The sequence below is a fragment of the Dromiciops gliroides genome, chromosome 1, assembly GCF_019393635.1.
Source record: "Dromiciops gliroides isolate mDroGli1 chromosome 1, mDroGli1.pri, whole genome shotgun sequence".
Taxonomy (NCBI): Eukaryota; Metazoa; Chordata; class Mammalia; order Microbiotheria; family Microbiotheriidae; genus Dromiciops; species Dromiciops gliroides.
The window spans coordinates 641832068-641849416 of NC_057861.1; the positions used below are offsets into that span (position 1 = coordinate 641832068).

The 17349-nt window shown below is 39.4% G+C and overlaps 2 protein-coding genes across 2 annotated transcripts in view; one reads left to right on the plus strand and one right to left on the minus strand.

Moving 5' to 3' along the window:
- Nucleotides 1-8467: 8467 nt before the first annotated feature.
- On the minus strand, nt 8468-14958 carry LOC122753178 (polyubiquitin-H-like). The gene is made up of 2 exons (XM_044000355.1): nt 14755-14958; nt 8468-8668 (listed from the first exon to the last, which is right to left on the minus strand). Exons 1-2 carry the CDS (start codon nt 14956-14958, stop codon nt 8468-8470), a joined length of 405 nt encoding a protein of 134 aa, XP_043856290.1.
- Nucleotides 13719-17349, plus strand: part of IL33 (interleukin 33) — a 45197-nt gene continuing 41566 nt past the window's right edge. The window contains exon 1 of the mRNA XM_043979475.1: nt 13719-13891. The gene's annotated coding sequence lies outside the window, so the exon portion shown is untranslated. The remainder of the gene's footprint in view (nt 13892-17349) is intronic.

Below are 17349 nucleotides of genomic sequence, written 5' to 3' on the forward strand. Positions count from 1 at the left end.
ATAAGAATTTGGTAAAGAGAGAGAAAGGCCTAGATTCCTATCTATTAAAGGGAGAGCACATTCCTAGCTCCGCTCTCCACCAGAGTCCTCAGGAAAGAGAGCGAGAGCGAGCGCCAGTCTCTTCCTTCCTCCTCCCACTAGTCCGCGTCACTTCCTGATGCCAAAGAAAAGACTCCTGGTCTTGTCCTCAAAGACCTTCGTTTCATGGGCGGAACTCTTCTACAGTAAGTCTCCAGCAGGTAGCGTCATTCCAATTGTTACACTGGGTAGATGATTCTTGGTTATAAAACTAACTCCTTTGCTTTCTAGTATTTCATATTCTAAGCCCTGCAGTTCTTTAATGTGGAAAATGCCAAATATTGTATAATTCTGACTGCAGCTGCATAATATTTGAATTATTTCTTTTTAGCTGCTTACAATATTTTCTCCTTGATCTGTGAGCTCTGAGATTTGGCTATGATGTTACTGGGAGTTTTCATTTTAGGATCTCTTTCAGGTAGTGATTGGTAGATTCTTTCAATTTCTATTTTTCCCTGAGGTTCTAATATATCAAGGCAGTTTTCTTTGATAATTTCTTGAAAGATATTATCCAGGTAGTTAATAATTCTTATATTATCTGTCCTGTATCTATTTTCTAGGTCAGTTGTTTTTCCAATGAGAAATGTTACATTTTCTTTCTTTCTTTCTTCTTCTTCTTTTTTGTTTTTTTGCAGGGCAATGAGGGTTAAGTAACTCACCCGGGGGTCACCAAATTGTCGCGAAAAAAATTTTAAGTCCGACAGAAGAATGAAAATAACAAAGTTTCCAGGCTGAAGCAAATAGGTTTATTGAGAGAGGGCCAGTCCCTCAACGAAACCGGTCATCCAGGCTTTGGGCCTGAAAGACCCAGAAGTACAAACTACATGAGTTTATATACCCTTGGAGACATTCTCTAAAATTAGAACATAGTCTTGAGTAATAACAGGGGATCAGCATTATGATATCAATAGGGTGGATCATTGGTAGGCCAGTGTAAAGTGGCGTGAACAGTATTACTGACCACCTACAGACCCTGTGACATTTCCTAAGGCGGATATCACAAGATCAACTACACTATATCATAGGAAAATTGAGAAATATGGAAAAAGGACTTGACCTACTAACCTTATGCAACCTATATGAATCACAATTATTTTTTGTTAATATATTGATTATTATTTTAATTAAATCACTTAAAACTATAGTAAATCTCTTATAACTAAGGGATGGGGAAAATCTCACTCACATCATCCCTCCTTTGATCCAAAGACAAATACTAAAATTTGTCCTTTGGATCATTAACAATCTAAAAGATGGATACAATTCAATGCATAGAGGGCAGTCCTCTATGGGCGACGCAAAATTCCAGAGGGGCCACTCCCCTACTGAGGCGCGAAATTTACAAACATAATAATGTGAATGGGTACAACTTATATTAATAAGGGAACATTGATTTAAGTTAATCTAAAGTTACAAGCATATATAAAAAATCCTAAAACTCAGCACTAGAGAAATGGCAGTGAGGACAACAAGGAGAATCAATAGTGCCATAGAATGAAGGATTAGAACACTTTCTGCATGGAGGACCATAAGCACCCCTAATTTTATATTGATGAAATAAAAGAGTGTTAGGTTTCAATCGTAAGCCAACCTGAACACATTTTTTATATCTACAAGATCTGCACCCACGTAATAAATTCAAATCCTCACATCTACCAAGAGTGTGGCAAGGATAACTGGTTATACATACCCTTATTTGAGCTGTTATTATAACTTCTCTATAAAAGACATAACAATTATGACAACACACTATTCCAGATACTTTTCGACGGGTTTCTTGCTTGCACACCCTACATTTGTTCTTCAAATCACACACGACAACATCTGAGGAAGTAGAAGGTCCATTAGGTGCAGATTCTGGATCACTGAAGGCAGTAGAAGCAAAGCCTGTTTCAAAGGATTCTTTCTTCTCAGGGGATGATTCCTTTATGGTCGCTGAAGTGGCAATACTAAAAGAGTCCAAATATCATATATAAAAGCAAGGATTTGCACTTAATCAAGAGATGAAAGTGATGAAAAAAATTCATGTAAAAATATATACTCAAAACTTCTTTAAAAATTTAGAAAATTGAGAAGCACAGCAATGCACAAATATTTTTAAAAAAATAAGAATTCCCAAAATAATCAAAATCCATTTCAAAATAACTTGCCATAAACCTTTGATATTAAACCATGAAGCTATCCAAGAGAACCAGGAAGAAGGATCCCACCAGGAAATAGTACTCTTATGGACATGAGTACGCTGAGCTATTTCCAAGGTACTATTCAATATTTTTTGTAATTCTTCAACATCATTGATAATATCTCCTGAATAATTTACATAAGAACAACAGGATTGATTTATGATGTTCCTTTATGAACAATTGGAGGTTTGGTGGTACAAATCTTCTTAATAATTGACTTATCAAACTCAGTAGTAACAATTGACTTATCAGATTCAGTAGTGGCATTAGTGATATTAATCTTGGTAGTAATCTCAATAAACTCCTCAGTAAACTCTATCATATTTATCCCTCCTTGGGACGGATCCACAAAAAGTAGCAAAGGAACACATGATGTCAGTGAAATATAGAAAGAAGGAATTGCTATACTAGGTGTTTCCTCAAGTGACTTAAATGCAAAGACACCTCCAAGAGATTTTCCCTCATGAGGGACCAGGTCATGAATTGTCAAAACTAGCTCAACACCTTTCAAAACAGAAGTAGAATAGGCAACCACTATATATGAACAATCAAAGCCAATAAAAGTGCCAGAACACCCAAGAAACTTTCTAACAGAAAGCATCCACCTATTCAAAGAAGAATGTTGGATATCATTGCAATAGAACATCTGTTTATTAAACCAACATTCAATAGGAGCCTGGCAACCAAACAAACTATCATCAGGGCACAATGATGGAGAACACTGAAAATCAACCTCTGAAATTGGAAGGCACTCCAAAACAGAACTCACATTCCTTTTACCTGAAACCACTGGGATGCCTTTTTCAGAAAGATTTGTTCTAACTGTAAAAAGAGGAAACTCTGTACCGAAATCTCCCCCACCCTTCAGAGAAGGGCAGTGCATCATACCATAATAGAGTAAGCAAGTATGGGAATTCAAAAGATGTATGTTTGGTACAGTGGGGGGATTACAAGAGTAATACCTGATATCATCAGGGGAATGTCTACAATATTTGAGAATACCAGTAACACATGGAAATACAAATGAACGAAAAGATAAATCACACTCATAAACTTCTGGCAATGACACAGTACAATTAAGAACAGGAAAAGAAGTAGGTGTCAATCCAGCAACTAGAAAGGGGAAGTTACACAATACACATTGAAAAAAAAGTAACTGAAATTCTACTCTTTGAAAAACTTGTAATAAAAATCTATACCAAAACGTCAGCAAACCCCAAAATACCAACAGAATCAATCCAGTTAGAAGTATAGAAGTCCAAAGATAATTAGAAAAATATACAAAGTACCTTGGGTCCTGATTCAACAGGGTAACAAGACCTTTAATTATTTTAGCCACAAAAACTGCATCGGCTTTGGAAGCAGGAAAAGCTTCCACCCATCTTGTTAATTTATCAATGAGTACCAGACAGTATTTCAAATGCCCAACCTTTGGTAACTGTATAAAGTCAATTTGTAAAGATTCAAATGGAAGATATGCTAGAGGGCAACCACCATATGCAACCTTTTTAAAGGCATGCTGATTAAAAGCCAAACATTCAACACATCCCAATGTAATACGAGAAGCCACTGAGGTAATCCCAGGAGCCACCCATGCTCGCCTAATTGTGTCTGTGATTGCCTGTGCGCCATAATGACCTCCAGCATGAACTACTAGACAGGCCTGGTGATAACATTTCCTTGGAAGAAAAGGCTTGCCCTCCTCACTTACCCAAATTCCAGATATCTGTTTAGCATTATACCGTTGTTTCCAGGTGTCCACTTCCTTGTCATCATAAATAAGGTCCGGCCACCGAGTTTTACTCCCAGCATCATCATCATCATCACCAGTCCCAGAGGCTTGAAGTGGCATCACATAAACAGGACCCTCGATAGCTGTTGTCTTTGCAGCAGCGTCAGCTCTGGCATTTCCTTGAGTCACTGGATCAGTTCCTTTTTTATGAGCAGAACAATGAATTATAGCTAGAGTCTTAGGTAGCTGAATAGCTTCCAGCAAATCTCTGATCAATTCAGAGTGGGCAATCCCTTTTCCTGAAGAAGTTAAGAAGCCTCTGTGCTTCCATAACATACCTGTTGCAAGACATATTCCAATAGCATAGCGGGAATCAGAATAGATATTAGCATTCTTTCCCCTTGCCAAGTGACATGCTTTTGTCAGAGCAATAAGTTCAGCTGCTTGCGCACTCAAAGTTGGTGAGAGTGAAGCTGACCACAAAACATCATAGTCAGTAACCACAGCAGCTCCAGTGAATCTCTGTCCGTTCTCCATGAATGAAGAGCCGTCAGTATATAAGACTAACTCAGGATTTTCAAGAGGAACATCTGTGAGGTCTTGGCGAGGTTTTTCTACCATGTCAACCACAGTTTCACAGTCATGCAAGGGTTCCCCTGATAAAGGAAGATCAGGTAGCAGGGTGGAAGGATTCAAGGTGTTACATCTTTTAATAGTGATATTTTCATTCCCTAATAAAGTCACTTCATACCTGGCAAGTCTCTGGTCTGAGAAAGCCTGCGTTCGATGACGCAAGAGCAAAGCTTCCACTTCATGAGAGCACTGAACAACCAATGGATTTCCCAAAACAAACTCTGCCGATTTTTCCACCAGTAAAGCTGCAGCTGCTACAGCCCTCAAACAGGGTGGAGCACCTGCCACAACTGGGTCTAATTGCGCAGAGAAGTAAGCCACTGGACGTTGGGAAAAGGCAAAAGTTTGGGTCAGTACCCCGGAAGCTACCCCCTTCCTTTCATACACATATAGAGTAAAAGGTTTTGAATAGTCCGGCAATCCAAGAGCAGGGGCAGTCATAATTGCTTTTGCAAGCTCCCTCAAAGCCACTAGATGTTGTTCCTCCAACTGTAAAGGCTCAGGAACAGAAGCTTTAGTAAGAGCAGTGAGAGGTTTCACAATCTCTCCAAAAGAAGGAATCCACGAACGGCAATAACCAGCAGCCCCCAATATAGCACGTACCTGCTTCTTGGTCTTGGGGACTGATAAGTTTTGCAGGGCCTGTATTCTCTTTGGAGAAATAGTTCTTTTTTCCTGGTGATAAAATGAACCCCAAATATTCTACTTTCTCCTTACACCACTGTACCTTTGACTTGGAGATCTTATGTCCACACTGAAACAATTCCTGAACCAAATGGCAACTGTCATAGTAGCAAATTTCTTGATTAGGAGAAGCTAGAAGTAAATCATCCACATACTGGATCAAAGTAGAACCTTTAAAAGTGATGGTTGATAAGTCTTTCTGCAAAATCTGAGAGAATATGGTTGGAGAGTTTACAAAACCTTGTGGTAATCTAGTCCATGTGTACTGTTGGTTTATCCAGGTAAATGCAAACAGATATTGGGATTCAGGACCTATAGGAATTGAATGGAAGGCAGCACATAAATCAAATACTGAAAAACAAGTGTCATCACAGGGAATAACAGTCACAATAGTGGCTGGGTTAGGCACAACAGGGTGAAGAGCAACAACATAAGCATTAATTGCTCTAAGATCCTGAACAAAGCAATAAATAGGCTTACCATCAGGACCAGGCTTTGGCTTCTTCACTGGAAGAATTGGAGTATTTGCTTCTGACCTACATGGAATAATAATTCCTTGTTCAATAAGGGAGTCAATTATGGGAGTAATACCAATAATTGCCTCCTTTGAAAGTGGATATTGTGGTACAGATGGTGGTTTCCCTCCTTTTGTAGCAATAGAGATAGGAACTGCTGATTTCAGCAGTCCTACATCAGTGGAGGATTTTGCCCACACCTTTTCAGGCAAGGTGTCTGGAATAGAAAAATCATTAGATTGGGATACCATTAAAGCAGACAATTCCTCACCATAACATTCACTTAATACATCAATAAACACTGGGGTTAACACATTTTCATCAGGCATATCAACAGTCAATGTATTATCTGGCATACAATTAATAACAACTTTCAATTTACACAATAAATCTCTACCCAAAAGATTAATAGGAGATTGGGGAATCCACAAAAATGAATGCATTACTGAAATAGGACCAATAGTAACTTCAAGGGGAGACAGAAGAGGAGCTAGTTGGCTGTGCCCCTCTACTCCCACCACAGGCATCTTTTTGATAATAGTTCCTTTATCTTTGGGAACAAATTTTAACACCGAAATAGAGGCACCAGTATCAATTAAACAAGAACATTTTACACCTTCAACATACAAATCAACATGCGGTAAGGGAGAGGCATGAATGGTCAAAGCAGGGGCCATGATCTTAGTGGAATCTGCATTATCTACATCCTCTACCTCCCCCGCAAACCGTCATGCCGAAGCATTTTGTACAGGAGTCCAGTTTCCTGTATTTGCCTGATTTACTCCTTGTCTTAATTTTTTACTCACTCCCTGATTATTTTCAAATTTATACCTTTCTTGATAATTCCTGTTCCTTTTAAAGCAATCTTTCTGCATATGTCCCATCCTTCCACAATAGAAACAACAGAACCTTCTGTTCTGTTTCCCTATAGGTACTTGCTGGATGGTGGCAAGAACAGCTTTAGATTTTTGACTAGATTTTTCTCTACTGTCTTGTCCATCATCTCTCTTGTCTTTTCCCTCAAACACATATTGAACAATTGCTTTCAGTTCCCTGATATTCTTTTCATGCCATCCAGGACAGTATTTCAGAAAATACTCAGTAATATTTGGAAGAGACTGATTCACAAAAGCAGCATTTATCATTCTAGCATCCCTAGGATTTATAGGGTCAAGTCTAGCAAATCTTCTAGCACTCTTACACAGTCTATCATAAAACCTCATAGGAGTCTCATCTTTTTCTTGAACTGTCTCTTGGAACTTACTATAGTTCTCTGGTCTTTCTGAGAAAAGTTCCATTCCTCTAATTAGGTTATTCCTAGCCTCTTTTAGTTGGTTCATATCTGCTAGAATATTAGGATCCCATCCAGGATCTTGCATGGGCCATGTTCCCCCTCCTCCTGGACCTACCACCACATGATTGGTTATCTCTATAATTCCTCTTTTTTCTCCCTCTGACAATAGGACATCCATCATGTCTTGTACATCTGTCCAGGTAGGATTATGCCCACGAAAAATAGATTTAAACTGATCTATAACTGCTATGGGGTCATCATCAAAACAAGGAGTAGTTTGCCTCCACATAGCTAAATCAGAAGGTCTGAAAGGGTGATGTTCTCTAATATATAGTAAATTTCCCTGAGCATTTAACTGAGGCTTTTCTATCAAGGGAAAAGCAGAAACTGAGGCATGTTGGGATATTGGAACATGCTTTTTCTCCTCGCTCATCCTATCCTTCACTCCTTCTACAGGGTCAAAATAAGAAGGAGGAGCTGATGGTGCACTGACTACAGGATAGAGCGCAGTGGGCTCACTCTCTTTTTGCTTGCTCTCCTCAGAAATCATAGTGGAGAACAATTTCCAATGAACTAGATATTTTAGCTGATCCCACTTTTCCTGGTTTTCTAAAACTTTTTCTATCTTATCTAAAATATAGAGATCGAAAGTCCCATATTTTGGCCAAAAATTCTTAAAATGTTTGCTCCAATTAAAACAATATTTAATAGCAGTTTCTCTATCAATTTCTTTGGCTGTAATCATTTCTCTGTCCCACATTTCCAAAAATTTTTCCAATAGAGAATCTTTAGGAATAGGTGTTCTACTCAGCCTAGTTCCCATGGTGTACACCAGAGGTGGAAGACTGACCTGGCTCGAACTAGGCAAAAAGGACCAGATTCAAGTCCTCCTACCCTCTGGTGGACGGGCTTGATCACCCTATGTGCACACTGGTTAGCCTGGGCTAACCCTGATCCAAGCCCTCCTAAGACACCTTTTCACGGACCTGATCACTCTGGCAGCCTATGCCACCATGGATCCAAGGTCTTCACTAGGAGACCCGGCCCTCTATACCTACTCACGGTATACTTACGGACCTGATCAATCTGGTAGCCTATGCTACCATAGATCCAAGGTCTTTACTAAAAAGACCCGGTCCTCTGAACACCTTCCTCAGCCCAATTTTAAATTTTTGTCCCACACACGCACACAAGGGCAGGGAAGACAGACAAACATGTACAGACACACGCCAGTCTACTCGCCAGTCTACCTTGCGGATTCTGCTTGGCATAAGGACCCCTGAGTAGTCGTCCAGGAGCAAACCAGTCCACTGGGCCGTATGCAGTAATTACGAGATAGACTATTGGCTCAGATACACAACCTTTCGCTTCGTCCGTTTTCCAGCCGAGTCCCTCGCGGGATATCGGAACCGTGTACTCGGGACTCCGCACTCGCTTCGTGCCTAGGGCACGTCTCATGCACACACAGCTCTCGCTTCGTCCGTTTTCCGGCCGAGTCCCTCACGGGATATCGGAACCCCGTACTCAGGACTCCGCACTCACTTCGTGCCTAGGGCACGTCTCATACACACACCTCACACACACCTCTCAAACACATACATACACCTTTCAAACACAATCTTACTGACACATTCACAGGATTTATATCTTTCCCACCCAAGTCTACCTTTCAAAATTAAATGCTGTGCGGTTTCACAGAGAACTTCCTCTCCTTCCAGTGCACAGTGAAAAAAGCAGAAGTTCCTGTACAAGTGAAATTGTGGGCAAGCAGAGAATGAATTACAGCCTTTTAAAAAAATCCAATTAAAATTAATTTAGAATCAGAAGGCACTAAATAATAAAATGAGTATCACAATCTGCAGTTTGTGGATACTCACCAGCCTGGAAGGTTGAACCTGCGAGAATCTGTGCCCAGATTTCTCTCCCTCAAGAAAGGACTTAGGGCAAAAGGCCCTTTTCTGGAGCTCCTAAGTGAAGTCCCAAGTTGGAGAAGAGGAACCCGAGTAACAGAATTACTGCAGGATCACGTCAGGGTCACCAAATTGTCACGAAAAAAATTTTTAAGTCCGACAGAAGAATGAAAATAACAAAGTTTCCAGGCTGAAGCAAATAGGTTTATTGAGAGAGGGCCAGTCCCTCAACGAAACCGGTCATCCAGGCTTTGGGCCTGAAAGACCCAGAAGTACAAACTACATGAGTTTATATACCCTTGGAGACATTCTCTAAAATTAGAACATAGTCTTGAGTAATAACAGGGGATCAGCATTATGATATCAATAGGGTGGATCATTGGTAGGCCAGTGTAAAGCGGCGTGAACAGTATTACTGACCACCTACAGACCCTGTGACATTTCCTAAGGCGGATATCACAAGATCAACTACACTATATCATAGGAAAATTGAGAAATATGGAAAAAGGACTTGACCTACTAACCTTATGCAATCTATATGAATCACAATTTTTTTTGTTAATATATTGATTATTATTTTAATTAAATCACTTAAAACTATAGTAAATCTCTTATAACTAAGGGATGGGGAAAATCTCACTCACAACAGCTAGTAAGTGTCAAGTGTCTGAGGTCAGATTTGAACTCAGATCCTCTTGAATCCAGGGCCAGTGCTATATTCACTGTGACATCTAGCTGCCCCCCAAATTTCACATTTTCTTCTATTTCTTTTAAAACTTTTTTGGTTTTGTTATATTTTATCTTGATGTCTCATGGAATCATTAGTTTTCATTTGTTCAGTTCTAATATTTAAGGAATTATTAGGCTAATTCTGTTTTTTTAGGGGGTTATTTTCCTTCGTAAATTTTTGTAAATCTTTTTCTATGCTATTGACTCTTTTTTTTTCATGATTCTCTTACATTACTCTAATTTCCTTTCCTAATTTTTCTTCTACTTCTCTAATTTGCTTTTTACAGTCCTTTTTAAGCTCTTCTAGGAATTCTTTTTGGGCCTGAAACCAAGTTACATTTTTCTTTGAAATTTCACCTGTAGGGGCAGCTAGGTGGTACAGTGGATAGAGCACCAGCCCTGGAGTCAGGAGGACCTGAGTTCAAATCCAGCCTCAGACATTTGACACTTACTAGCTGTGTGACCCTGGGCAAGTCACTTAACCCCAATTGCCTCACCAAAAAAAAAAAAAGAAAAGAAAAGAAAAAAAAAATGAAATTTTACCTGTAGCCATTTGGGCACTATTGATCTCTAAGTTTATGCCTTGATCTTCCCTATCACCATAGTAACTTTCTATAGTCAAGCTTTTCAGGGATTTTTGTTGTTGCTTTTGTTCATTTTTATGCCTTTGTTTGGTGACTTGGTGTTTTTATGTGACAGGTGGGCTCTAGTCCTGCAATGTTCCAAGTGTTTGTATTGGGGCTCTGGGTCTTACTGGTGTTTTTTACTGGACTTGTAGGATTTAGCTGCTTGCTTTCTCTGTGGGGTAAGCTTCTCTTCTGGATTGTATTGGTGTGGGTCCTCCCTGTTGACCTCCCCTGGGTTTGGGGTTTAGCTGCTGGCCTTCTCCAAGGGGTGGTATCTTGCTGCTGGGTTGCTATAGTAACAGAGTCTTTTTGGTGGCTCTTGAAGGAGGGATCTTGTTGCTGGTCTGCCCTAGTGGTGGTGGCTGCTGGTGGGTTGCTGTGTCAATAGGGCCTCTGTGTTAGCAGAGGAGTAATTTTGTTGCAAATCTGCACAAGGGTTGGGGCCCTGCTACTGGGTTTCTGTAGTAGCAGTCTGGTGGTAGGTCCCAGGGGTGGGATCTTGCTGTTGGCCAGCCTCAGGGCAGGCCATCACTACTAGTCAGCAGTGGGGTAAAGGCCTCCCTGGTGGCTTATGCTAGGGGCAGGGGTCTTGCAGTACAACTCAGACTGCTCACTTGCCTCGGGACTACTGATTTCCAGGAGGCTGGGACCTCACTGGTGGATTGCCCCAGGCTTAAAGCCTTGTTGCTGCTGTTGCTGTTGCCAACACCATTCCCTCTCACCCAAGTAAAAAACACCTTTCCTGCCAGGCTGGTAAGCTGCTTCCCCTTTCCTGGAACAATTCAGAGGCAGTTTTCTAGTTGTTTTGAGGGGAAATTTGGGAGAATTACAGAGGGTTTCTTTCTCACTCTGCCATCTTGGCACCCAGACCATACTTTTTAACTTTATTTTTCTTGGCTTTTTTTTTGTCTCTGTTTTCTTTCACAACATGACTAATATGGAAATATGTTTTGTGTAACTGCACGTTTATAACTTATATAAAATTGCTTGCCTTCTTAATAGGGGGACAGGGAGGGAAGAAGAGAATTTGGAACTCAAAATTTTAAAAAACGAATGTTAAAAATTCTTTCTACATATAAATGGGAAAAATAAAATATTTTTAAATAATAAAATTATTATATTTTGGAGGCACTGGAAGAGACTACAGACTAACTAATTAACTGTCTTTACATATAAAGTTTGGATTAATCTCCAAGGACCCACCTAGTTTCTGATATGATATAATTCTACAGACACATAAATCTGAAATTGTTTTTGACCCATTTAGATAGGGGATAGGGAAGTAGAGAATGGATGGATGGAATAATGAAGAGAAGTCTTAGAAGCTCAGAGAAAGGGCAAATTACCAACATAATATATTTCTGCTTTCTACTTCTGCACTTTCTTCACAGAGATAGAAATTGCACTTTTGTTCTGATAGAGAAAAATGAGGATTGTTTTAGTTGTATCCTAAAAAGTTTTGTTATGTTGTTTCATTATTATCACTTACTTAATTATTTATTATTTCTATGATTTGTTCTTTGACCTAATCATTTTTCAGAATGTTATATCTTAGCCTTCCATTTCTTTTGCTCATATTTTCCTTCATTTATTATTAGTTTTATTGTATCAAATATTTCTGTAAAGAGTGTGTTTATTGCAACTGCCTTTTAAATTTTGTTTGATTCTCTTATGCTTTAGCACATGATTAGTCTTTTTTTTTTTTGGTGGGGCAATGAGGGTTAAGTGACTTGCCCAGGGTCACATAGCCAGTAAGTGTCAAGTGTCTGAGGCCAAATTTGAACTCAGGTCCTCCTGAATCCAGGGCTGGTGCTTTATCCACTGCACCCCCTAGCTGCCCCAGCACATGATTAATCTTTTGAAAGTGGTATATAATGAATGCAGAGGTCTGTGTATTCTTTAATGTTTCCATTCAGAAGTTGCTATAGGTCTGATGGAGAAAAATGATTCTGGTTTTAGTCTAGTTTTATTTTGCAAAGAGAGCTGAAGATAACTTTAGATTTATATTTCTATCCTTGCCTTTTTAATTCTAATTAAATAGGAAGCACAAAACAGTTGCAATTAACCACAGACTCAGTAGCCTGAAACCTCAACCAGGTCTTTGCTTTGTTTTTCTTTTTTTCCTTCCCAGTCTAGTCCAGGGCTCTTGTCTTTGTATGAATTTGGGGTCATGGAAACATTCTCATGAAATACGAAGGGATGAGAGCCAGTACAAGGTTTAGTTCTATAAAAGAAAAAGAACATTTCTGTGAGATGTCAAAGGATTATGAAAGGAATGGTGTTGTGTACTAAGGGAAGGCTTTATTGATGTAGAGAATGGGAAGCATTTCTCAAAGTGCTCAAGCCAAATGGTTTCAATCTTGGTGGAAAATAATAGTAAAGGGGGCAGCTAGGTGGTGCAGTGGATAAAGCACCAGCCCTGGATTCAGGAGGACCCGAGTTCAAATATGGCCTCAGACACTTGACACTTACTAGCTGTGTGACCCTGGGCAAGTCACTTAACCTTTATTGCCCTTCAAAAAAAGAAAAAAGAAAATAATAGTAAACCATCTGAGTTGAGAAGAAGGAGGACTGAGGGCTTTAGGAGGAAAGTGAAGCTGATAGAGTGTTTCATGAAGAAAGAAGTGACATAGCAGAGAGTTCAAGGTAAAGGGATTCGAAATCCAACTCTGCCAAAAAATAGCTGTTTTCTTAGATGTCATTTTTTCATTCACTTCTCTGAACCTCCGTTCTCTGATCTGTAAAATGAGGAAGGTAGACTAGATAATCCTTAAATTCCCCCTTCCATCTCCAATATTCTATGAATCTGGGATCCTGGGGGAAGACATATTGGCAAAATGATGGCTTATGAATCTATAGGGGGACAGATGAGCTATGCCTCAAGGGTTTCCCTCACCAAAAAATTAAAAAAATTTTTTTTAAATGCTCTTTAACAATGTTCAGAAGTGGAAAGAGAGAATGGTGGCTGGGATAGAACCCAGGCAGGAAGTTGGAGGTGGGAGAAATGTATGCAAAATGAAAGATTCTGTGGCTTTATATGCTTATTCAATTTTACAATGAGGTGGGAGGAGGAGAGGAGGGGGAAAAATGTTAGTGAAGAGTTTTATATTAAGCAACAGCAAATGCTTACTAAGGAGCAGAAATTACATTCTGGATATTTCAAAAGAAACTTGGAAATTTTTTCAAGGAAACTGATAAGGATCTGCCACAACTCACTCACACTCTCCCCTCCCCCCCCCCCTCTCTCTCTCTCTCTCTCTCTCTCTCTCTCTCTCACACACACACACACACACACACACACACACACACACACACACACACACACGCGCGCGCGCGCACGCTCCTTGTCTCCTTCCCCCACACCCATCCCATCCATACACCATTACTGATGCCTTGTGAGAGAAACCTGGCTCTCTGACAACTCAAGAATCATAAATCCAGCTGTCCAAAGCTTATTTCAACACAGACCTGTAGTGCTTCAGAGGAGGAAGTAAGTAGGATCTGAAGGTAAGTACTAACAGAGATTTTATAGCTTTCCAGGGGTTGGCAAATAGATCTTAGAGACTTTCGGAGCTGTTGTTTATCCCTCTAAAACAATGGGAACCTCTGCCAAGGAGAGGAGAAAACAGAACATTGAGTTTGGTAATGCTTGTTGTCATGAGGTAATGTTATATCTTTCATGGATTCAATCCATTTTGATTCAATTATGCAACTATTTATTAAGTATCTGCTAGGGGAAAGGGTCTATACATTTATACCAAGGATTTTTCCACCTTTTTTTCTGACCTTGGCAGTCTGTTGAAGCCTTTGGACCCCTTCTCAGAATGATGGGGAAAATCCATAAATGAAGAAAATTCTAAATTTCAATTGGAGTTTAGTGGAAAAAAAAAGATACCATGTTTTTCCCATCCACTTCCCCTCTCTCTGCCCCAAAATCTATCCACTGACCCTGCTGATGTATATAGAACTCTGGGGGAGAACAATCTCAAACAGAAATTATCATCTGGAAAATTTATCCTGTGGGATTCCTTACTATCTTTGAGACTTCATAAGCAAGTTTAATACAATCACAGCAGAATTACTATCACATTTTGAGTACACTAGTAATATAATATATATTTAGTATTTCATGCAGAGATTTGAAACAACAATTTAAAAAAGGCAAAAGCAATAGTCTTACTTCCTTGGGTGGGATCAGTGTGCTTGAAATAGGTGACCAGTGAGCAATGGAAAAAACAGCACAAAGGAAACAGAAGGATGAGACAGAGAAAAGAGTTAAATGAGAAAATTAGGAAATGATTTCCTAAAAGACTGTCATGGAAAAAACCCAGTTAAATATAGTATCACTGGGCCCTACCTCCAAGTCTTACCTTCAGGGTCTTCACAAAGATCCATATACCACTTCTAATATGCAGAACCAGATTGAGGATGGATTCTTTCTGGATTTTGTAGGCAGACAGGGTATGGCCATCTTCTAGCTGCTTGCCTGCAAAGATAAGCCTCTGCTGGTCAGGAAGGATGCCCTCTTTATCTTGGATCTTGTGGAGACAAGAAGAGCTTTTGCTATTAAGCATTTTGTTTCCAGATTAGCATTTATGATATTTATTAATGAGAAATTCTTCATATGAAATGGAAACCCTCTAATTCCTCAAACTTGAAAGTAGAGGGGAAATCCACAATAGAGGAAAATTTCTAAATGAATGAGCTTTGTTCCTAAGTTTTTCTAAGCAGCTAGATTTGGTGTTATAGGATCTGGATTTGAATTCTGATTTTGCTACTTACTTGCTGTGCCACTTGGGATAATCAATTACCATCCCTGGGACTTTAAGGAGCACGTTATACTCACTTATATAGCATTTGGGAAATAAAGGGTACAGAAGGCATTTTCCTCCTGGGTCAGACCTAGGGATAAACTTTTTTCTTTTGTTTTTTGCTTGTTTTTTTTTAAGATTAATTTTAATGTCTTTTATTTTTATATCATAGTCATTTCAATGCCTCTTTCCAGTTCCTCTTGATGTATTGGCTTCCTTTCTTAGATTATAGGCATTTGAGGTCCAGAGGTTCTTTCTTCCATATATTTGCATCCCAACACTTATCATAGTGCAGGAACCATAATAAATACTTAATAAATGCCTTTTCTAGCTAGTTAGCTAGTAAGAAGTCATTCAGTTAAGGTCCAAGGAAAAAGAGAGAAGTAATGATAACTAGTGACTCTCTCCTAAGGGACCCTAACACAGTCATTTATTGACCTGCTATTCTTCTATTTTCCTGACATAAATCCAAAGTATGTAAGAGAACTTCCCCAAATTTGTCAAAGTACTACCCACTTTAGGTTATTCGTGTTGGCACAAATTATGCTGAAAAGAAGAAATCTTAAAAAAGCAATGTCAAAGATTTTGAAATCTTGGGCAAGAAATTAAAGACAGCTCACAGGTGATATTTTCCCCATTGCCATCAATTAAAAGCAAGGGACCTGAAGAGAAAGGTAGATCCAGAAAGTAACCGTTTGGTAGTGCCAGCTGTTTCATAGGCAAGAACTTTCTTTTTCCAGTCATTAGTATCAATAGTTGTGGCTGTTTGGGAAGTAGGAGCTACAGCATCAGCTGGTTGGTGGCTATTGGTCAATAGTTGGTGGTTGATAGTCTGACTCCCCTGGTATATGCTGCCCCTGCAAAGGGAGCTTGCTGCTTCAGCTAGGTGGAAAGCTAGCTGGGAAAACAAATGGAGGAAAAATCAATCAGTTAAGCATTTACATGTGAAGTGCCTGCTATGTGCCAAATTCTTTGTATATAAAAGCAAAAATTCCTTTCCTTGAGGAGCTTACAGTCTAGTGGGGGAGATAACAAAAGAGAGGTAAAGTTATAGATTGGGGGCAGGACACTCTCTTGGAGGGGGATGGGGAGATCATGAAAGGCTTTATGTTTAAAGATAGTATTTGAACTGAGTCTTGAAGGAGATCAGGAATTCTATGAGGAAGAGGAAGAATTCTAGACATGGGAGATAATTCACGCAAAGGTGCAAAGATAGGAAATGAAATGTCATATAATATGAACATTAAGAAGGTTTATTTGGACTGTAGGGACTGAGGGGGAGTAATGTGTAATAAAGCTGTAAAGGTAGGTTAGGGCCATATTGGTTAAGGCTTTAAATGCCAAACAGAAAAATTTAGATTTAATCCTCAAGGTCAGAGACATCCACTGGAGTTCCAGTTAAAGGGAGTAATGTGATCAGCCCTATCCCTTAGGAAAATTACTTTGGGAATTATGCAGAAAATGTACTGGAGTGAGACTAGACTTGAGGCAGAGATACTGATTAGAAGGCAATCACAATAATCCAGGTAATAATAATGGCCTGGAAAATGCAGTAGTCTTGTCAAGTGGAGAGAAAAGGAATGTATCTGAAAGATGTTGTGTAGGTAGAAACAATAAGATTTGAAAATGAAAAATGACATCTGGCATTAGGGAGAATGAAGAGTTAAGAATGACTCTGAAACTTTGAATCTGGATGACTAGGTGATGGCAATGGCAGAAATAAGGAAGTTTGGAAGAGAAGTGGGCTTGGAGGGAAAATGAATGAGTTCAATTTTGGATGTACTGAGTTTGAGACATCTATGGAACATTTAAATGTCCAATAGACAGTTAGTGATATAAAGCTAGTGCTCAGAAGAAATTAAAAATAATATATAGATCTGGGAATCATCTGCCCAGAGATAATATTTGAGTCCAATGGAGCTGATGAGGTTATCAAGTAGAATACATAGAGAGAAGAGGGTCTAAGACAGAGCCTTTGGGAATACTCACAGGCAAGAGGCATGACATAGATGATGATATAGAAAAGGAGACTGAGAATGGAGAGTCGGACAGGTAGGAGAACAACTAGAATCATGAAATCTCAGGAAGGAGATAGTATCCAGGAAAAGAAGGTGGAGACATGTCAAGAAGAATAAGATTTGAGAAAGGTCACAT

Bases quoted from the DNA above. Each gene is read 5' to 3' on its own strand.
- LOC122753178 (XM_044000355.1), bottom strand. From the start codon at position 14,958: ATGCTTAATAGCAAAAGCTCTTCTTGTCTCCACAAGATCCAAGATAAA. The intron at 8,669-14,754 runs GTAAGACTTGGA...GACGTGCCCTAG, and splicing joins TCTTTGTGAAGACCCTGAAG to GCACGAAGTGAGTGCGGAGT.